The sequence below is a fragment of the Hippoglossus hippoglossus genome, chromosome 13 (assembly GCF_009819705.1).
Source record: "Hippoglossus hippoglossus isolate fHipHip1 chromosome 13, fHipHip1.pri, whole genome shotgun sequence".
In the NCBI taxonomy this organism is placed as follows: Eukaryota; Metazoa; Chordata; class Actinopteri; order Pleuronectiformes; family Pleuronectidae; genus Hippoglossus; species Hippoglossus hippoglossus.
In genome coordinates this window covers 10735740-10752835 of record NC_047163.1, presented here as the reverse complement: position 1 = coordinate 10752835, position 17096 = coordinate 10735740, and the positions used below count along the sequence as shown (strand labels likewise).

Genomic DNA, 17096 nt, shown 5'->3' with positions numbered 1-17096 from the left:
AGGTTTACAACATCCTCGTGTTTTAAACTGATACTCAATAATACATTGTCCTTTGTATCATAAGACACTTTCAAATTTCCCAGTTTCATGACCGCGTGGGAAGGCGCCGCATAAGTGAAATCTCATGAAAAGTCTGATCAGTTTAATCAGGTAATTCCAGTTTCATTTCACCCTCAACGCCATCACTTGACTTTTCTGTAAAAAAAATAATAATCAACTGCGACACTGATCAGAGAGAATCAAGGGGTGAGAGATTAAATCCACATTAAACTGCTGTAAACCCAGTACTTGACTGCTGCTTCCCGCTTTAAGACGCACAGAGGCACTGCTCGATTTGTTCAATGGCTTTGTGAGGATCCATAGTGCAACAAACGTGGCTGCCAAGCTGATTATTGTTAAAAAAAAAACATCTTTCACTGCATAATCACACAAAAATCCAAATAAGAAAATATGAGTTTCTACTAGAAGTTAAACGTTGGGATTAGATGTAAATCAGTTTACACTTGGGGTGAACTCTTTGGAAGAGAAACAGCAGGAGTCCACTGCACTGGAATGATCAAACAGCTCGTACTTCACGAAATGCCAGGCACAGAAATCGTACAAGGTAAAGAGGTTATACCAAGGCCAAAAAAAAGGTTTAAATAAAGTCGTATTTACACACCGAGTTAGTTAACACGTGGTCTGACCAGTGTTTTAGTGTTTACACATCAAAAGTGGTCCATGACATTAATAAAGCTCCCCGTTACCAAACTCCTCCAAAGCTGCGTTTTTAAACAAAAGGATCATACTGAGCGCTCTGTGCAACTCCAACCAGCAGGGGGAGCTGGTGAGGAGGGAGATGAGTAATGTTGAGTGTGTCTTTGCAGGAAGTGTCAATTCTCCCCCCCCTCCTCCTCCACAGATGGAGCTTGTTGCATGACATTGGCTTTTAGCATGTACCACTCTGCAATAGAAATCCTGTTCTTATTTGCCCTCCTCTTCTTTAACAGGTCCATGTGGATAGAGACAGTTGGATCATATAGGGGGTCTTGAAATACTCTTCTACTCTTTCCTCTGTCAGTTTTCAGATTCCCCTGATCGTGCATAATCTTCCACCTTTTGGATTCGGATCAATCTTTCATTCAAGTCTCTTGCTTCTCCCTCTCAAGGCATCTGAGGGAGCATGCTGCTGAAAATGTCAATGAGGTTGTCTAGTCCCCACAGGTAGCCGTCCTCCCTGTTGCCCTCCACCCAGGGGGTCCTGTGGTCGAGGGTCTCAAGGTCGGGCAGGGGGACCGTCTTCCCGAAGTCGATCATCCACACCCGGGCCTTCCCAGAGGCATCGTGCACAAACAGCAGGGAGCTGCCCACAACCTGCGACGGAGAGAAACCGGTGAGACTGGTGACGCTTGAGGCGTCTGAGCAATTACACACAGGAGGTAATGACAGCAAGATATCACAGATCTTGAAAGTCGGCCAACGGGTTTGTTCAGGAACCATGGGAACCGAGTTGTGTGTCAGTTTGTCTCACCTCGTGAGTCCGGAAGAAGAGCGACTTCTCGAGGACTGAGCGGAGGTCCTCCAGCCGCTGCAGGTAGAGTTTCTAAGGAAAAGGAGAATAAAGAGATGTAGGGTATGAGACAGTGAGAACAGAAAGACTTCTTTGAGTTTCCTTTTTTTCCTTGTTGGTGTACAAATCTTCTCCTTTCCCCTATTTATTTATTTCTGCATTTATTTAATCATTTGTTTGTTTATACCAGAAGCAGATGTATGTATTTGTAAATCAGGGGTGTCATGAAATCCGAGGAAGGGAAAAGGTCAATGCATCATTGGTATGACACAGAAATAAAAAATGTATCTATGTAAAAAAAACTAGAGGATTTGGAAATTCGCTCAAATAAACACATCAAAACTGTACAATTATTCCCATTTTTGATTATATGAACTTTAGAATATTCAGTGGAACCATTTCAGGGATACTCTTTAACATTATTTAAATATTTGTACACTACAAATTAAAAAAAAAAAAGGGACTAAAATCACACAGCTCACAATATCTGTATTCATCGTGATTTGTTTTTAAATCTTTATTCTAAACTTTATAAATATTTTGCATTTACAAAAACTGCCAGTGAACTTGTGACTCACCAGAATCTGAGTGTTGCCGTCGACAAAGTCTTTCAGGGCCTGCATCACCTGCTCTCTGTGCTTCGTCTTCTTAAAGTTGGTGTTACATGTCCCATCAGCTCTCTGTAGAAAAAGACAAAACACGTCAGACTGTTATTCTCATTCCTCTCTGCACTTTATTGGTTTTTTTTATGACCTGCAACATCTTCCTCAAACACAAACACATGCATGTTCTGGAGTTGTGGTTTTGAAAAAATGTAACTACAGTTACAGCTGCTGTGGATACTTCAACTGGACAAACAGAAGATCATATACTTTATTCATGTTTTAGTAACAGCAGATCTACAGTTGATTGCATTTTCACTTCAGTGTGTGTGTGTGTGTGTGTGTGTGTGTGTGTGTGTGTGTGTGGTCTATCCAGTGAACAAACTGATAAATATTTACTCCCATTGATTGGTTTACTTCTGGTGGAAACTATTTGTTCTCTTTGGTAACACTGACTTGCATGTTCACAGTGCCGTGTGTGTTCCGGTGTGACCTCTGACCTTAATGCCTTCGATGCGGAATCCCATAGTGGCCGTTGAGCTGAGCGTCTCCCTCCACTGCATGTATCTGGGCTTGATGACGCCCTGCTGGGCCTTCTCCTGCTCGGTGGGGGCCCCGGGGTCCACCGCGACCATCTTCTCATACATGTCCTTCCGCATACGTGGACGCTCTCTGGCTTTTAGCAGCTCCTCCTCCAAGTACGTCCTAAAAAGTTAAGGGTTGATATTTAATTTCTCAATTGAATCACTTAGAATGTATTTTACATTTTATTTCATCTAATTTACTTTTTTTTCTGCATGATTTTATATCCTTAAAGTGCACTTTTATTCCTGTAAACCACTTTGCTGATGACGAATACAGCTACTTTTATTGCAAGGTACGATGGCGAGGCAGAAAGCTGGTGGGAGTAACCCGTGTTAAGGCCCTTATGTGTGTAAAGGTTCATTTTTAAGGATCACTTTACCTCCAAAAACATAAGATAAGCTCTGATAAACTCTCTTCTACAGTTTCTTATAGCATAACATGTTCTTACCTGCTGCCCATTTTACAGTCCATGATGGAGGGTGAGTCAAAGTCAGCCAGCAGGTCATCCATCAGGTTATAGTCCTGCTCATCTCGCTGCACAACGCCGTAGTAACCGGGCACATATGGCCGCAGAGTGTCCTTCATCAGCTGCTGTAGACACTGCTGCTCACACTCACAGTATCGCTTCAACAAGCGCCCGTACTCCCCCGCCTGGAAGTTACCTTGAGAAGAGACGGAATGAGCGTTAAAAAAAAGTTGGTTGACATTCTGGGAAATACACTCGTTGGAATTAGATGAGGAGATTGATACTTTTCTCATGTTTATGTTATGTCTCCGGGGTTTTTTTTGTTAGTTAGCGGGATCATGCGAAAACTGCTCCACTGATTTCCATGAACGTTTGTGGAGGGGTGGGGCATGACCCAAAGAAAAAGCCATTACATTTTGGTTCAGCTCCAGATCTCAGAAACCACAACTTGTCATTGTACATTACACAGATTAAACAAACAAGGTATAATGTGATAATTACTGAGCTTCATATGTGCCGATAGTGTTGACGGGGTTCATTAACTTTGCATCTGTTTCCCCGTTTCCATTCTTTATGCTATGCTAAGCTACATGGCTGTTAGATTTAACCTTCTATTTAACAAAAACATGTGAGTTGCATTGATCTTCTCATTTTTCCACAAAAAAACATTTCTTTGAATAATGAGGCTGAAGAATAAACATGTATACGTATTATTCTGAGATATATACACTCTGTATTTATTTATACCTGCATGGCCGGCGAGCTGCACCCACGGGTAACGCTTCTTGAAAGACACGACGAAGGGGGACCAGTGAACCATCGTCTTCAGCTTCTGCCAGGACCTATTCTGGAAAACACAAAAACCACAAAGAACGTCATCCTCCCGTTGAAAAGTTGCAGTTGGTCACATAAACAAAGAATCAGAAGCACTGACTGACCGACGTGGGGGTTTATGTTCCTGTGAAAGAGGGCACAGAGCTATATACAGGCCAATAGTGATTATTCATTAAAGGGAACCACACCCTGTAGTATACACATACACCCCCCATCCGAAACACACACACACACGTCAGTAGACATTGGACAGATCCTCCCCTGCACCCAAGGTTATGCACCCAGGTGCACAAAGCCCATTCATAAAACATTTACCAAAGACATTTCTGTGGTGTCGTAAAAACAGACCAGTACTGTCTGAAACTCTGTGTGTGTGTGTGTGTGTGTGTGTGTGTGTGTGTGTGTGTGTGTGTGTGTGTGTGTGTGTGTGTGTGTGTGTGTGTGTGCGTGCGTGCGTGCGTGCGTGCGTATGTGTATAACGTTTATCTGTGTTGGGAAACACCAGAGCAAGGACAGTGTGCAACAGCGGCTTTGACGTAAGCAATCTGAGAGGAACATAACATCGATTGATTAAAGTGTGTGTGTGTGTGGGAAATCACAACAAACGGGACAGCCAGTTTAAGATATGAATGTGTTGCATTGTAATGGACATTACCAACAGTCAAACAATACCACTCAATATTTCCTCTTGGCTTCTCCAATTTCCAACCTCTCTTTTAAAACTTCCTACAATGTTTGTACCATATAAAATAAATTTTAATAACAGAGATACATGATTAAAAAACAGGATGTATGTGTGTGACAGAGAGAGAACAGGTTAACATGAGTAATATAATGCAGAGACAAGAAGCTATAATCATAAATTAATCTTTTTATTACTAAATAGCGTCTGTGAGTAGCCTATCTCTGCCATGTTTACATATCGGCCTATCTCTGCTCTCCTCACTCGCATTCTTTCCACAGCTGCTCCGTTCAAACTCTGTCACAATAAAACAGTCTCACTGCAGGAATTATACACACAACAAAAACTGTGAGTGTGTGTTTACCACAGAGGAAGAAAGAGTTTATGGGGAGAGGTTTTGAAACCCTAAGATTTAACAAGGTTCTGAAAGCTCCTTTTTCAATAATCTTCTTATCTAAGTTTTAAGCTGTTTGCAGATATAAACGTAGAAAGATGTCCAGAAAACTTGGAAACTTGTGGAAAATTAAGGTGTGTACAAAAGTGTAATGAAAGTCACTTCTGGAAAGTTTTAAACCGTTCACATGACCCCGACACACCCTCCACCACCTCAGGTCAAAGAACGCTGATGAAACCTGTGTACAGCGACTGCATTTCTCCAAAGGGAAGCGCGCAATTTGCAACATGACGAAAATTCCTCTCGCTCATTTCGACATGTTTAATGACATGACTAATCGAAGCAGATTCACATTTTGACCCACATACCAGCAGCACAAACGTGTCCACGAGTTGTGAGCAACAGTTACTTTGGTAAACGTAACGCTGGAAATCTTGCTGGAAATTCTGTAGTTCATTTCATTTTCCGCAAATCTTTTTTCTGCTTCAGTGACCAGCTCAGGGTCAAAACCATGATGTGCTGCTTCTGTTGTATGTTCATTTATTTGGTCTAATTACTTCAACCAGGGAGGTTAAGGGGGTTAGGTAGGGAGGTGAGGCAGGTGAGGGAGGGAGGGAGGCAGGTAGGTAGGTTGGGTAGTAAAGTGGTTGGTTAAACTCTTGGGATGCTGAAATATTCTGTAAGCCGAAGCAAAAATCCCATTGCTCCACTTATCCTCTTTAACAAACCCCCCTCCAATCTTAACCCCTGTAAAACACAACAAGCTGCAGAAGCTCCACCCGGTTAGTACAGTAAAACTGTCGACAGCCTCCAAAGTGCTGCTGTCAGGGATATTTATGAACCTGTTATGTAAGGTTCATAACACAGGAGTGTTTAAGAGAGAATGAGGGGGCACTGGTACGTACATGTAAACATTTGGTCCTTTCAAAACAATAAGATTGTTCCTGACTGTGAGGAAATGTTTAACCTCAAGTTTTTAGACCTGAATCGATATGTCTATCATCAGAAATAATCAACAACTATTTGATTTTTTTAGCTAAAACATCTCAGTTTTCCAGTGAGCCAATCTGCTGCTTTCTCTATCATCAACAATAGTAATCTTTTGTTTTTATTCAGTTTGAAGCAGCTTTCAAACATTCTCCAGTTTTCCTGCCAGCCCCAAAGTAAAATCAGCACTTTGGGCTGTACTAATTACGATCATTTGAAATAACATATATAAACCCTGTTTACCCATTAGACCATAATAACATTAGTATCTTTTAATCTAACTAATGTTAGCAGCACCTGTCCTCGTCCAAAGAAGCCCTCAGTGACAGATGAAAGCCCGGGGGGGGGGGGGGGGGGGGGGGGGGGGGGGATGGGAGAGGGAGGTGCAGCAGTCACCCAAATCTGCAGCCTCTCTTCTTTCTTTCTCTTCTTTTATCTACTAGCCATCAGGCTTTCTCTCTAATTGCTTCAAGCTGACAGGTTGATGTGTTGCTGCTGTGGGGTCAAATGTCTAATGTTACCTGCCACGGCCAGAGCTAATGCTGTTAATGCTACTAATGTAATGTAATTGTTCTTTCAGTTTAAACAGAAGGAACTGTCTCGTCCTGTGTCTCCGTCCCACACAGTCCAACCTTCACCGTGTCCACCACATAGCACAGAGCTTGGTTCCATCACTCTTTGTTTCCTAAACCTGACATTGATAAATGCCATCCGAAAGTTATTTCCTTTCTACTGTTGCTTTTATTTCGACCTGCCGTCATTCAAATGGGACTCACTCGACTCTTTGTTCATCACCACTTTCTCTCAATCAAACGTCGACTTCTTGTCCAAACAACAGCTTTCATTCCTTTTCTCTTTCCTGTCATCACACTCCCATCCTCCCTGTTACTTTCAGACCTTTCCTTGATGTTGAGGTTGGAATGCCTGGAATGTTTCCCATACTCATCATCAAGACACACACTCACAAACTCACACACTCGCACTTCTGTCTTAGTGAGGACACTCATTATAAAACCTTAACCATCGCAACTAAACCAAGTCTTCACCCTTTAACAGCCCTCTGAAATGAGAAACGTTCAGAAACTCACTCCTCACACACAAGCATGCACGAATACACACACACACACACAGATATACACAATAATCAAATCTGTCAACTGTATCTGACATAATCTACCTTCAGGTCACGTGTTAGCAGCTACAATGGACTCTCTGGGGTTTAAGCTGAATTGAATTCTGTTTCTTACCTGGCAGACAGAGTAACAGTGTGTGAGGAGGTAGGCGCTGACACCGGCGCTCACAGCCCTGGAGACGAAGCCAGAACGCAGCCAGAACAAAACACTCTGCATCATCAGCGCGGGGTCTCCCAAGACGAGCACCCCCAAGGACGTGTGCCTCCCTGACGGCCTCAGATCCTTCATCCTCATCTATTTAACTGAGCTCCTGGCTAATGTGCTGCCTTATTCCTGTTATTCGGCGTCAGCCAGTCGGTCTGTAAAGCCCTGGTGTAAACTAAGGCCTGTGTTGCCTGGTTAGTAATCCTCCTCTCTCACACTGAACCCATCTCCATCTCTGCAACCTCTTTTTGTCAATTCAATTTGTGTCCTGTTTCGACACCCTGTCCTTCCTCTCGTAACACTTTCTCAATCAAGCATATCTATGTACCTACAGACCTGAAGCTGTCATCTCTCTCTCTCTCTTTCAACATCTGCCTGCTTCAACTATTCCACTTTCCTTTTACTTCCTCCCTTAAACCATTCACCTTTTCACCCCAGGGGCACAGGAGGCGTCTTCCTTTTCGCCTCTGTCCAACCTTTGTTCTCGCCTTCCTGTCTCTTCTACCCTAATCCCCACGGGGTCTGTCCTGATCCCCACACTGAGCTGAGATTCATCATGAGCGACTGGCAGCATGGGGGTAGGGTTGGGACAACAGGCCTTCCCATATACGCTCCCAGTGCCGGATCTCCTTCTGCCTGCATGACGAATTCCTCAGTAGTATGTAACCTACAAGCATAAGTGTGTGTGTGTGTGTGTGTGTGTGTGTGTGTGTGTGTGTGTGTGTGTGTGTGTGTGTGTGTGTGTGTGTGTGTGTGTGTGTGTGTGTGTGTGTGTGTGTGTGTGTGTGTGTGTGTGTAAGCAGAACCTGTCAGACGACTATCATCTGCTACAGGAGTGACTACATATACACGGAGGGTGTTTTCAGGTAGTGTCAGAGCTCTTTCCTCAAAAGCAGTTGATATTAAACCACATCCCTTTCCTCTGAATTCAGTCTTCAGTGCTCAAGCAGATCAGCTGTGGTGGTCCACTGAACATTCACAAGGTGGCACCTTCAACAACCAGATTCATATAGAGGACACCTTTAATCATTTTTAATGGTGTTACTATACTACTGGTTCTAGTGGTACTTGAATGTGTATGTTCTATATTTTAGTGCTGAAACAAATGGTTGATTATGGATTTTTCAGGGCCATGTCGATACCGATATTAGGGGGTAAAACCTTTCTGATATTGATTTATCAGCCAGCAAACAGAAATGCCAATACCAACATATGTGACAGGCTTTCGGCTGATGTATCAGCTGATCAATAAATCGGTCAGACTTCACTAAATCACCCTTGAGTAATAATGATTCTTCCGTATGTTGAGTTAAGTGATGATCTGAATAAATTGTTCCTGTTTGTAATGGAGTATTTTTTACATGTGCCGTTGCTTTAAAGCATTTGAATATTTCCTCTATGCTGCACGGCGTCCTCTTGGCTTCGTCCTAGTGTTTGTTACTTGTGTTTGGGTGATATTGATTTTTATTGCAGAAAGACCGTAGATTGTAAATATTAGAACATTATAAAATAGAAATGGATTCAAAAGTAAATAGAGTGTATTTGTTTTCCTAATTAACTTTATATCATGGATTTTGTGTATAGGTGCTGTGGGTGTGATGTGTGGGACTTTGAACAATGAGTACAATGGAAAACAAGTCTGCAATTGTGGCTCATTTGCATAAGCGTGTATAAATAACAATCTTCACGTGTAGGCTGTGTGTTCAAACTCAGTGTGTTTTCGTCTGCCTGTCTTCCATTCATTGCACTTCAACTGCCAGCTCACCTTGATTTTCCTCTTGTTTTCTGTTCCGCCGCATGTCTCATGATGTCTCAGGGGAAAATATTAATCTTTTGTACAAGGCTGAGTGTCAGGGGGGAGAAAGTTTGAGTGAAGTAATCTAAAATAATATGTGCATTGTTTGGCCGGGTAGATGTCCGTAGGAATTTGCATCTAATAACAGTCAAATGTCAGGGACAGAGTAGATACTGTGTGTGAGAATGAGAGAACAAGACGAGGAGAGAGAGAGAGAAAAAAGTACCATATATGGCAAAGACGTCACCTAGCAACCGGTTCTACTTTCAGCCCAATTTTCCATGACACACACTCAACTCTGAATGCAAAAAGGCATCGCTGCGTTTGTGTGTCTGAGCATGCATGTGTGAGCAAGTATCTGCTCACGTCACCGAGCGTACATAATGTAACTGGTTTGGTTGGGAGCTGACAGCATGGCCCCAGCCTTCTAAAGCCAACAACACACACACACACACACACACACACACACACACACACACACACACACACACACACACACACACACACACACACACACACACACACACACACACACACACACACACACACACACACACACACACACACACACACACACACCCCTTCGATTAATTACTGTAAAACTGACAACAGAGCTCTTACACAACTCTGAAACGGACACGACGTGCCCATTAAAAAAGCGGCTCTTATCAGAAACCGCAGTTGACCGTCATCATGTCAGTTACAACAGCTCGAGTGCAACTCCTCAGGTTGCTCATTTCCTGGCCGTCGCTGTAACGGCCAGGAAATTACACTGTCCCAGGACCTGCTGATTCAGATTAGCATTACCGACACTGGGAGCCGAATCAATTGAGTCTGCCATGTGGAAAAATTAGTACATGACATAAGTATTCCCAAAGCTTCATAATGAAGTTTCAACAGCTGCAATAAAAAAAAGATCCAACATTACAGAAGTGGAAAAAGGAAATGATATTACTCAAATAGGGAGACGAACACCCACACCTAATTCATATCAATGACCTATCACAAGCTGTGCAGTGCTTGTGTTATCTGATTAAACTGAAAGGAAAATATTAAGCAGCGTTTTTGATTAATTTATTAGTCATTTTGTATCGCTTTTTGAAGCTAAAACTCCAAATATGCTCTGGTTCCAGCTTCTCCAAAGTAAGGATCCGCTGCTCCTCTATTGCATATTAATGTTCACTGAATATATTTTTGTTTTAAACTGTTGTACGGACACATTTCGGCTCTAACTGTGCATTTGTTAAGATCGTTTGTTTAATATACACTTACAAAGCCAACACGATATGCAGATGGTGAAGTAAAGTGTGTGTTTCTCTCTCTTTTGTGGTTTCTTGTGGTGTGTGTTGTGGCAGTTAGGATTGTGTCAGCCTGATCTTGTAGATATGCGATACGTCTGAGAAACTGAAACGTTGACGTTGGATGTTTCACTTTGATACACTCGCTTTAAAAGACGACAAACAGCAACATATCAGATATCAGCCGTGGCTCAGTGGCCTCTCCCCACCTCGACGTGATCATAGAGACGGCAGAGTTCGGGGCAGCTGTCAGAGAGTTAAGTGTGTGTTTCTCTGTGTCACGTCTTTTGTCTTTCCCTCTGGAGAAAAATACAAAAATCACCAGACGAGGGTGGAACGTCTCCTGTGGAAAAATGACTGGGGCTAGATCATTAAACGATTTGCGTGAGTACAGTCCCTGCCCAGATTATAGGTTTAGTGCAGCACAGTGTGAATATCAAGCTGAACATCTTCAGGCCCAAACAGAACCTGGACTTTCAGGATTCCCACCCTGTGGAGAAGAGAGGTGGGGACGGTCTCTAGAGGACAGACTCTGCTTTAAGGCCTCGTCTCATTCCAAGCATTTCTAGTCACAGTGCATCAAAGCTTTCTGAGTCATCGACGACTTCCTACATGGAAACTTTAAACTGCGCCTCGTGCCCGGAGGAGAAGAAAACCTTCAACCTATGGCTGGGCTGATAGCATGTGTACAGTCTAATTGTGAATTAGCTGTACAGTGCTGAGGTAGCAACCATGTCATGGGATGACAAATCACACAGACATGCATTTAGAGAGGTGGTTAAACAGTCCGACAGACGGCTGAGCTTATTAGATCCTTGTGATGGTGAGCCATGGGAGCTGAGTGACACAGAGCTGAGCCAGTTTCCTCCAGTTTGGTTTCAATCTGTGATAGTCATGCTCCGCTTATCAGGGCGGTGTGAGTTAAGGCTTTGAACAACTTCTTTGACAAATTATTTCAAAACTCATTGTTCGGATTTGCTTAAAATGTAATTTAAAATAAACAGACGTCCACCAAAACCACATGAGACACAAGCTGAGTGGTAAACCGGATTACTTCCACCAAGGAGGTTATGTTATCTTCAGCGGTTTTTTTGTTTGTTTGATTACGCAAAAACTACAGGAGAGATAAGCACGGAAGTTGGTGGAGAGATGCGACTTGGATCAGAGAAGAACTTATTACATTTTGGTGTGGATCTGGATCCGGATCCTTTACTTTCTTTAACATTGCGAGATTAACTGTCTATTAAACGTTTTCATTGCTTTCTTGGAGAATAATTAGTGGATCTCTATGGGGGACTGATATTTATGAGTATGCACTTCACTGACTGCCATTCTAGTTTATTTCGGACATCATCAGGGACGTGGGCCAGCGGCTTACAGTCCTATCACATATTGTCACAACCACCCTGAGACCAGTCTATAATTCACAGTACGATGTTGATGAAGCGAATGAGAGGAACAGGCTGCGGTATGCAGACACGGCATTTGAGGCCGAGCAACGTGGCTGGAAATCAATAGTTTGCCCTGTGGAGGTCGGCTGCAGGGGTTTCATTGCAACATCCACCATCAGGTTGCTCAAAGATCTGGGCATCAACAGACAAGCCCTGAACCAGACGTTAAAAGAAACATCACACACACACACACACACACACTGCATAACGCTGCAGCCATTGGCTCTGGATCAGGAGGAAAGATCCCAACTGGGCCCCAAGATGTGAGATACATGCACCCAGGTCTGATCAACCTGTGGTGGGCCTGCACTAAAAGAGGGTGTCTTGTGATTAAAAGGCCGATTCACCTAATGACGCTAAGGCACACAACTGAAGATATTTCCCTATTTTACTCGCTAACATCTACTGTTAGTTGGTAACTTAAATTGTGCTTAAAGACCTTAAGACGTACAAGGGATATTCACCATCTTGTCCTATATTTTTTAATATTTTGTGAATCTGAAAATATCACTACTATACTGACTGCACTTCATCCGGGTGACTTGACCAATGACATGACGTCTGTGTACTTGTGGTGCAACATCTTTTTGTCTGAAGTAAATCTGGAAATGCACGTGTGCGTCTTAATGCTCCTCTGAACTGTCTGGTGACCTGTACCTGGGGCTAAAGCTGTGACAGGATGTAAGTTTTGACCTGCATGTGTCCTCTGAGAAGTGGGGGAGGAGAGAAGGTTGGTTCTCCACAGGGTACCTGACTATTTGATTGTTGCATTTGTTTGTTTGATAACAACATCTTAGGAATCATGGATATTTTGATATATGCCTACTTAATATTGGTTTCTACCCAAGTCCCTAAAACTCTATATCTGTCTATGGATATGAAGACACATCAAAGCCAACAAGATGTGAGGATAGTGAAGTAAACTTCAGGTGAGGAATGATGATCACTGAACTATAATATTTGCATTTACTATTCAAGGCAGTGAGATCAGTTTATGACTTTTTTGTGAGGCTGCTTGTGACTGTTAATGATGAAGTGTTGTGATAAAGACATGTGGAGGAGACACTCACCCCTGTCCCATCGTCCGGGCTGCACATAGACCGGGCCGGAGACAGGCTGGACTCGATGTCGCTGCCGGTGAAGTCGTCCTCTGACTCCTCGAAGGAAGACGCGGAGGACAGGCACACGGAGGACGAGTTGGACAGCTTCCTCGGGGAGCGCATCAGGGCCGGGGACCCCCCGCAGCCGCTGTCCGAGCAGGGGGACTCGACCTCGGCGTGAGGATCGAGACTCGAGCTGAGCTCCGTGGAGAAGCTCAGCAGGGCCGGGGGACTCCCCTGAGAGCGGGCCGGACTGGGGTCCCTGGTTATGATGAGTGTCGGTATGGTTCCCTGGAAACTGGGGCCTCCTGGGGGGGTGAAGGGGCCCTGATCCGAGTCCGTGGGGGTCTCACATTCAACCACACAGCAGTTGTTCTGGTCGCCGGCCGCTGTGGGCGGACACGACACGGTGCTACGGTCGGTTTTAGTCATTTTAGCCTCCGTGAGCGAAAGTCCAAGATCCAAAGGTGGATCCGGGAGAAATCTAAACAGAGTGTCCAGGTCAGAGGTGAGCGGCGGGGCTGCTGTCCCACTCGTCTCCGTCAGTACCCGAACCCCAGACCCCAAACGGCCGTGGTGGTTCCCCCCCAGTGGCTGATCTTCCATGGCCCTCGCCGGGGGATCCGAGGCATTGTCCTCCCGCACGGATTTCTGAACCTCTCCGCCCGCGCTGCTGACTTCACCGGGCCGCCTCTCCAGGTCTGACGCATCGGACGAGCCCGCCGCTGCCCGCTCTCCGCTCACGACGCGCCGGGCTTTCTCATCAAGGCCGGGCGGTGCCTCGAAACAACCCGGGGCCGCTCGGTGCTCCCCGGCCGCCGACACGACCTCGTCCCTCGGCAACTTTCCCACCCTGTGATCGCGGCGCGTCGCTGCCTCGGCTCCGTTTCCGCAACCGAACGCCGCCTCCGCCTGGTCTCGCTTTCTCCTTCCCAGACACGACAGCACTTTATTTTTCATCGGATTCCTGTTTGACCGGTGCCCGCGTCGCTTCTCCCCGCTCCTGGATGTGCGGACGCGGAGTCGCTGGGTCGTCTCGCCCGCTTCCCGCTTGGCTCCGGAGGTGGCGCCGCTGCTGCTGCTGCTGCGCGATAGATCCGAGCGCGTTTGGCCCATCCCGCATGCCGTAGTAGTAACAGCGCAGCCAGACACACCTTCACCAGTGGATGTTGAGAAGGTTTGAAACCAAACAGTCTCGTACGGAGCAGTCAGCCATTAGTCATGTAATCAATTTTCCTCTGTGGACTCTCAACATGATCCGTCCTCCCCACGTTCATATCTGTGAGAAAAGCATGAATCATTTAGTAAACACATTAACTCCCTGTTATAACAATGCAATCAGACCACTCCTTTACCGTAAACTCCATTATTCACGCTGACTGTCTTCATTGTGTTTATGTCGCCACAGTTTAAATTAATTTGTGATTTATCAGCTCTGAAGTCATGTGAGGATCAAGTCATCTGAACTGACCCTGAAAGTATATTCAAAGGGGAGCATGACGCGAGGAGTGATTCAAAGATTACAGGGAAATAGGAAATTCAAAGTTTCATGGAAATAAGCCTCAGTGTCATTGGTGTTAGTCGGTGAGATACTGCCCCCTGTGTGTGGACACTGCACCCATGTCCAAGCCAAGCCTCTTCTATCACTATAGTATTTCCATGTAGATGTACAGTGTAGATATACAGTATGTGAACTGTTGTTTGGTTTCATACAAATAATATAATTAAATACGGTAAACACAAAGCATGTTTCTGTTTGAAATTAAGCATCTGCATGTTGTTCTGGAACTGTAGAAGAATTGTTGACTCAAGCCCATTTTCAGCCAATTTTAACAGGATTATTTTCATTATTAGTTTATCTTTTACAACTTATTTTTTCAGTTAAATGATACATATTTGGGTCAAGAAGATGACAGAGAATAGGGGAAGTAAAAGTCCTCCGATTTCAAAGTGGTGACTTCAGGTTGCTTGTTTTATTGGAAATACAGTCTTAAAACCCAATATAATAACAATAATAATAATGATTTAGTATTACATTGCCCTTTAGTATTAGAAGTAATGTTTTTTGTGGGTGGAAAAATACTTTAATCGCCTGATCACTAGACTACTGGATCAATTGTAATTTAAATGTCAACTACTTTTTGTAAATTGTTTTAAGTCATTTTTCAAGCAACGATATAGTTCCAACTTCTCAATGCATTTTCCACAGCCACCACTTGAACACTAAGGGATATAAACATATATTAATCATATTAATAAATTACTGTCATAAGTGACACATGTGTTTACTGTGTCATATGTGTGAATGATCTCTTGTGAGAATACACTGCTTTTTATTAATTTTATGTGACTAATTTAAATATTTTTGGCTTTTTAGACTGTTGATCAAACAAAAGAAAGACATTTCAAGGGCTGAAGAAAATTATGATTGTGCTAAACTACTTGGCGCTAAAGCGGTTAATTGAAAATAGTCGTTAGATTAAACTCTTGTAAAAACACAGCCAATATAAACAGTATGTAGGATTCAACATCTATGTTTGGTCCTAATTAATAGTGAAATATATGCTGCGAAATAACAGCTCCCATTAAAGACACATTTCAGAAACGCAGTACGGTATCCTAGAAAAAATCTACGTATTCAAAGTATTCTACATTAGACACAGTGGGTCGCTGTGAGTTATTCAGAGCATTTTACTGTGACAGGGCGGCAGTCACCCTGCTGTGAGGACGGAACGCTCACAAAAAGGAAATGAGACAGGAAGGATAACAATGGAAAAGAACAGCTCATCATGTGCCACACACAGAAATAATCACACATACTGACTCAATATCTGACCTCCCTTTTGGTTACTTTGTATCACTCCACTCACACACATTTGGGATAGAGGAATTGAACTTTTTACTTCAGTTCATTTATCTGACAGATGTTTGAAGTTTGCGATTTTTTATCCAAAACATAAGAGCAGGTACAAATATATGAATCGTTTTACATTAATCTACTCAACAGTATATTTACAGTTCAAACTTTATCCACCTCAATCAGCCAAAACTTTACAAAACATAAAAATGGTATTATTAACAGTAAATGCATTTTCATTATGTCACTAATGAGTACTTTTGATACATTCTGGTGCTAATACTCCTTCTTTTACTTATTATGAAAGCAGGACTTTAACTTGTGATGGAGTATGTTTTAAAGATTGTATTTAGATTCCTCAATATGTACTACCCACATAAAAAAATAAACCCACAACCCTATTGAACAACAACTAATTTAGGACTTTACTCCATACACCCAACAAACAAGCTCAACCTCAGAACCTCCACATCTGACAAACTTAAATAAAAAAGTGTCAAACATAAATACACATAAAATATACATCATATATAATCGTAATAAGGTACATTCTCTCTCTAGTGAGTATCCCCGTAAATGATCCTTCATCAACAAAAATGTCAACCCCAATACAATCCTTAAAATTTGGTCCATGGAGTATTTGTATTGGTACTTTTACTTAACTTATTCATAGGATTGATCAAATATTACTTGGCTCTAATTTCAGGTTATGATCAATTAATTAACTGGAAAGGAATAATTTAGTGAGTAACTTACCAGACAGAAGCTGAGCTGCTGCTCTGGTGCATGTGAAGCAGCTGTTAGAGGCTGACAGGGATGTGGAGGGTTTTTAACTGTCAGGCTGTGAGGGGGATGTGCGTGTGGCTAGTGTGTGTGTAGTGTGTGTGCTTGTGTGTGGGTGTGTGCAGTTGTGTTGTATAAGCGTGGTTGACGTGTAAGAGGAAATAACGCTTGTCTAACAGTGCACGGCAGTCACAGTCATTTTAACCGTCACCTTAAGCTGAACTGACTGATGATTAACATGATAATCGAAGTGACCATCCCAACTGACAATCAAACAAAATGTGAAATTGAAGATGTATAACTAGTTTCACACTTTGACTAAAAACCACCAGCTATCATCAGGTCTCCCAGTGATGTGTTACATCGAGTTGCACCA

General features: G+C 43.2%; 1 protein-coding gene across 1 annotated transcript; it reads right to left on the bottom strand.

Annotated features, from left to right (window-relative positions):
• Positions 1-389: 389 nt before the first annotated feature.
• itpkcb (inositol-trisphosphate 3-kinase Cb) lies at positions 390-16784 on the bottom strand. The gene is made up of 8 exons (XM_034603719.1): positions 16694-16784; positions 13051-14359; positions 3950-4049; positions 3185-3398; positions 2652-2856; positions 2128-2229; positions 1511-1582; positions 390-1353 (listed from the first exon to the last, which is right to left on the bottom strand). Exons 2-8 carry the CDS (start codon positions 14194-14196, stop codon positions 1144-1146), a joined length of 2049 nt encoding a protein of 682 aa, XP_034459610.1. The 5' UTR covers positions 14197-14359; positions 16694-16784; the 3' UTR covers positions 390-1143.
• Positions 16785-17096: the final 312 nt, after the last annotated feature.

Bases quoted from the DNA above. Each gene is read 5' to 3' on its own strand.
- itpkcb (XM_034603719.1), bottom strand. From the start codon at position 14,196: ATGGGCCAAACGCGCTCGGATCTATCGCGCAGCAGCAGCAGCAGCGGC. The intron at 2,230-2,651 runs GTCAGAGGTCAC...CTTTTTCTACAG, and splicing joins TCCGCATCGAAGGCATTAAG to AGAGCTGATGGGACATGTAA. The intron at 1,583-2,127 runs GTGAGTCACAAG...CCTTTTCCTTAG, and splicing joins ACGGCAACACTCAGATTCTG to AAACTCTACCTGCAGCGGCT.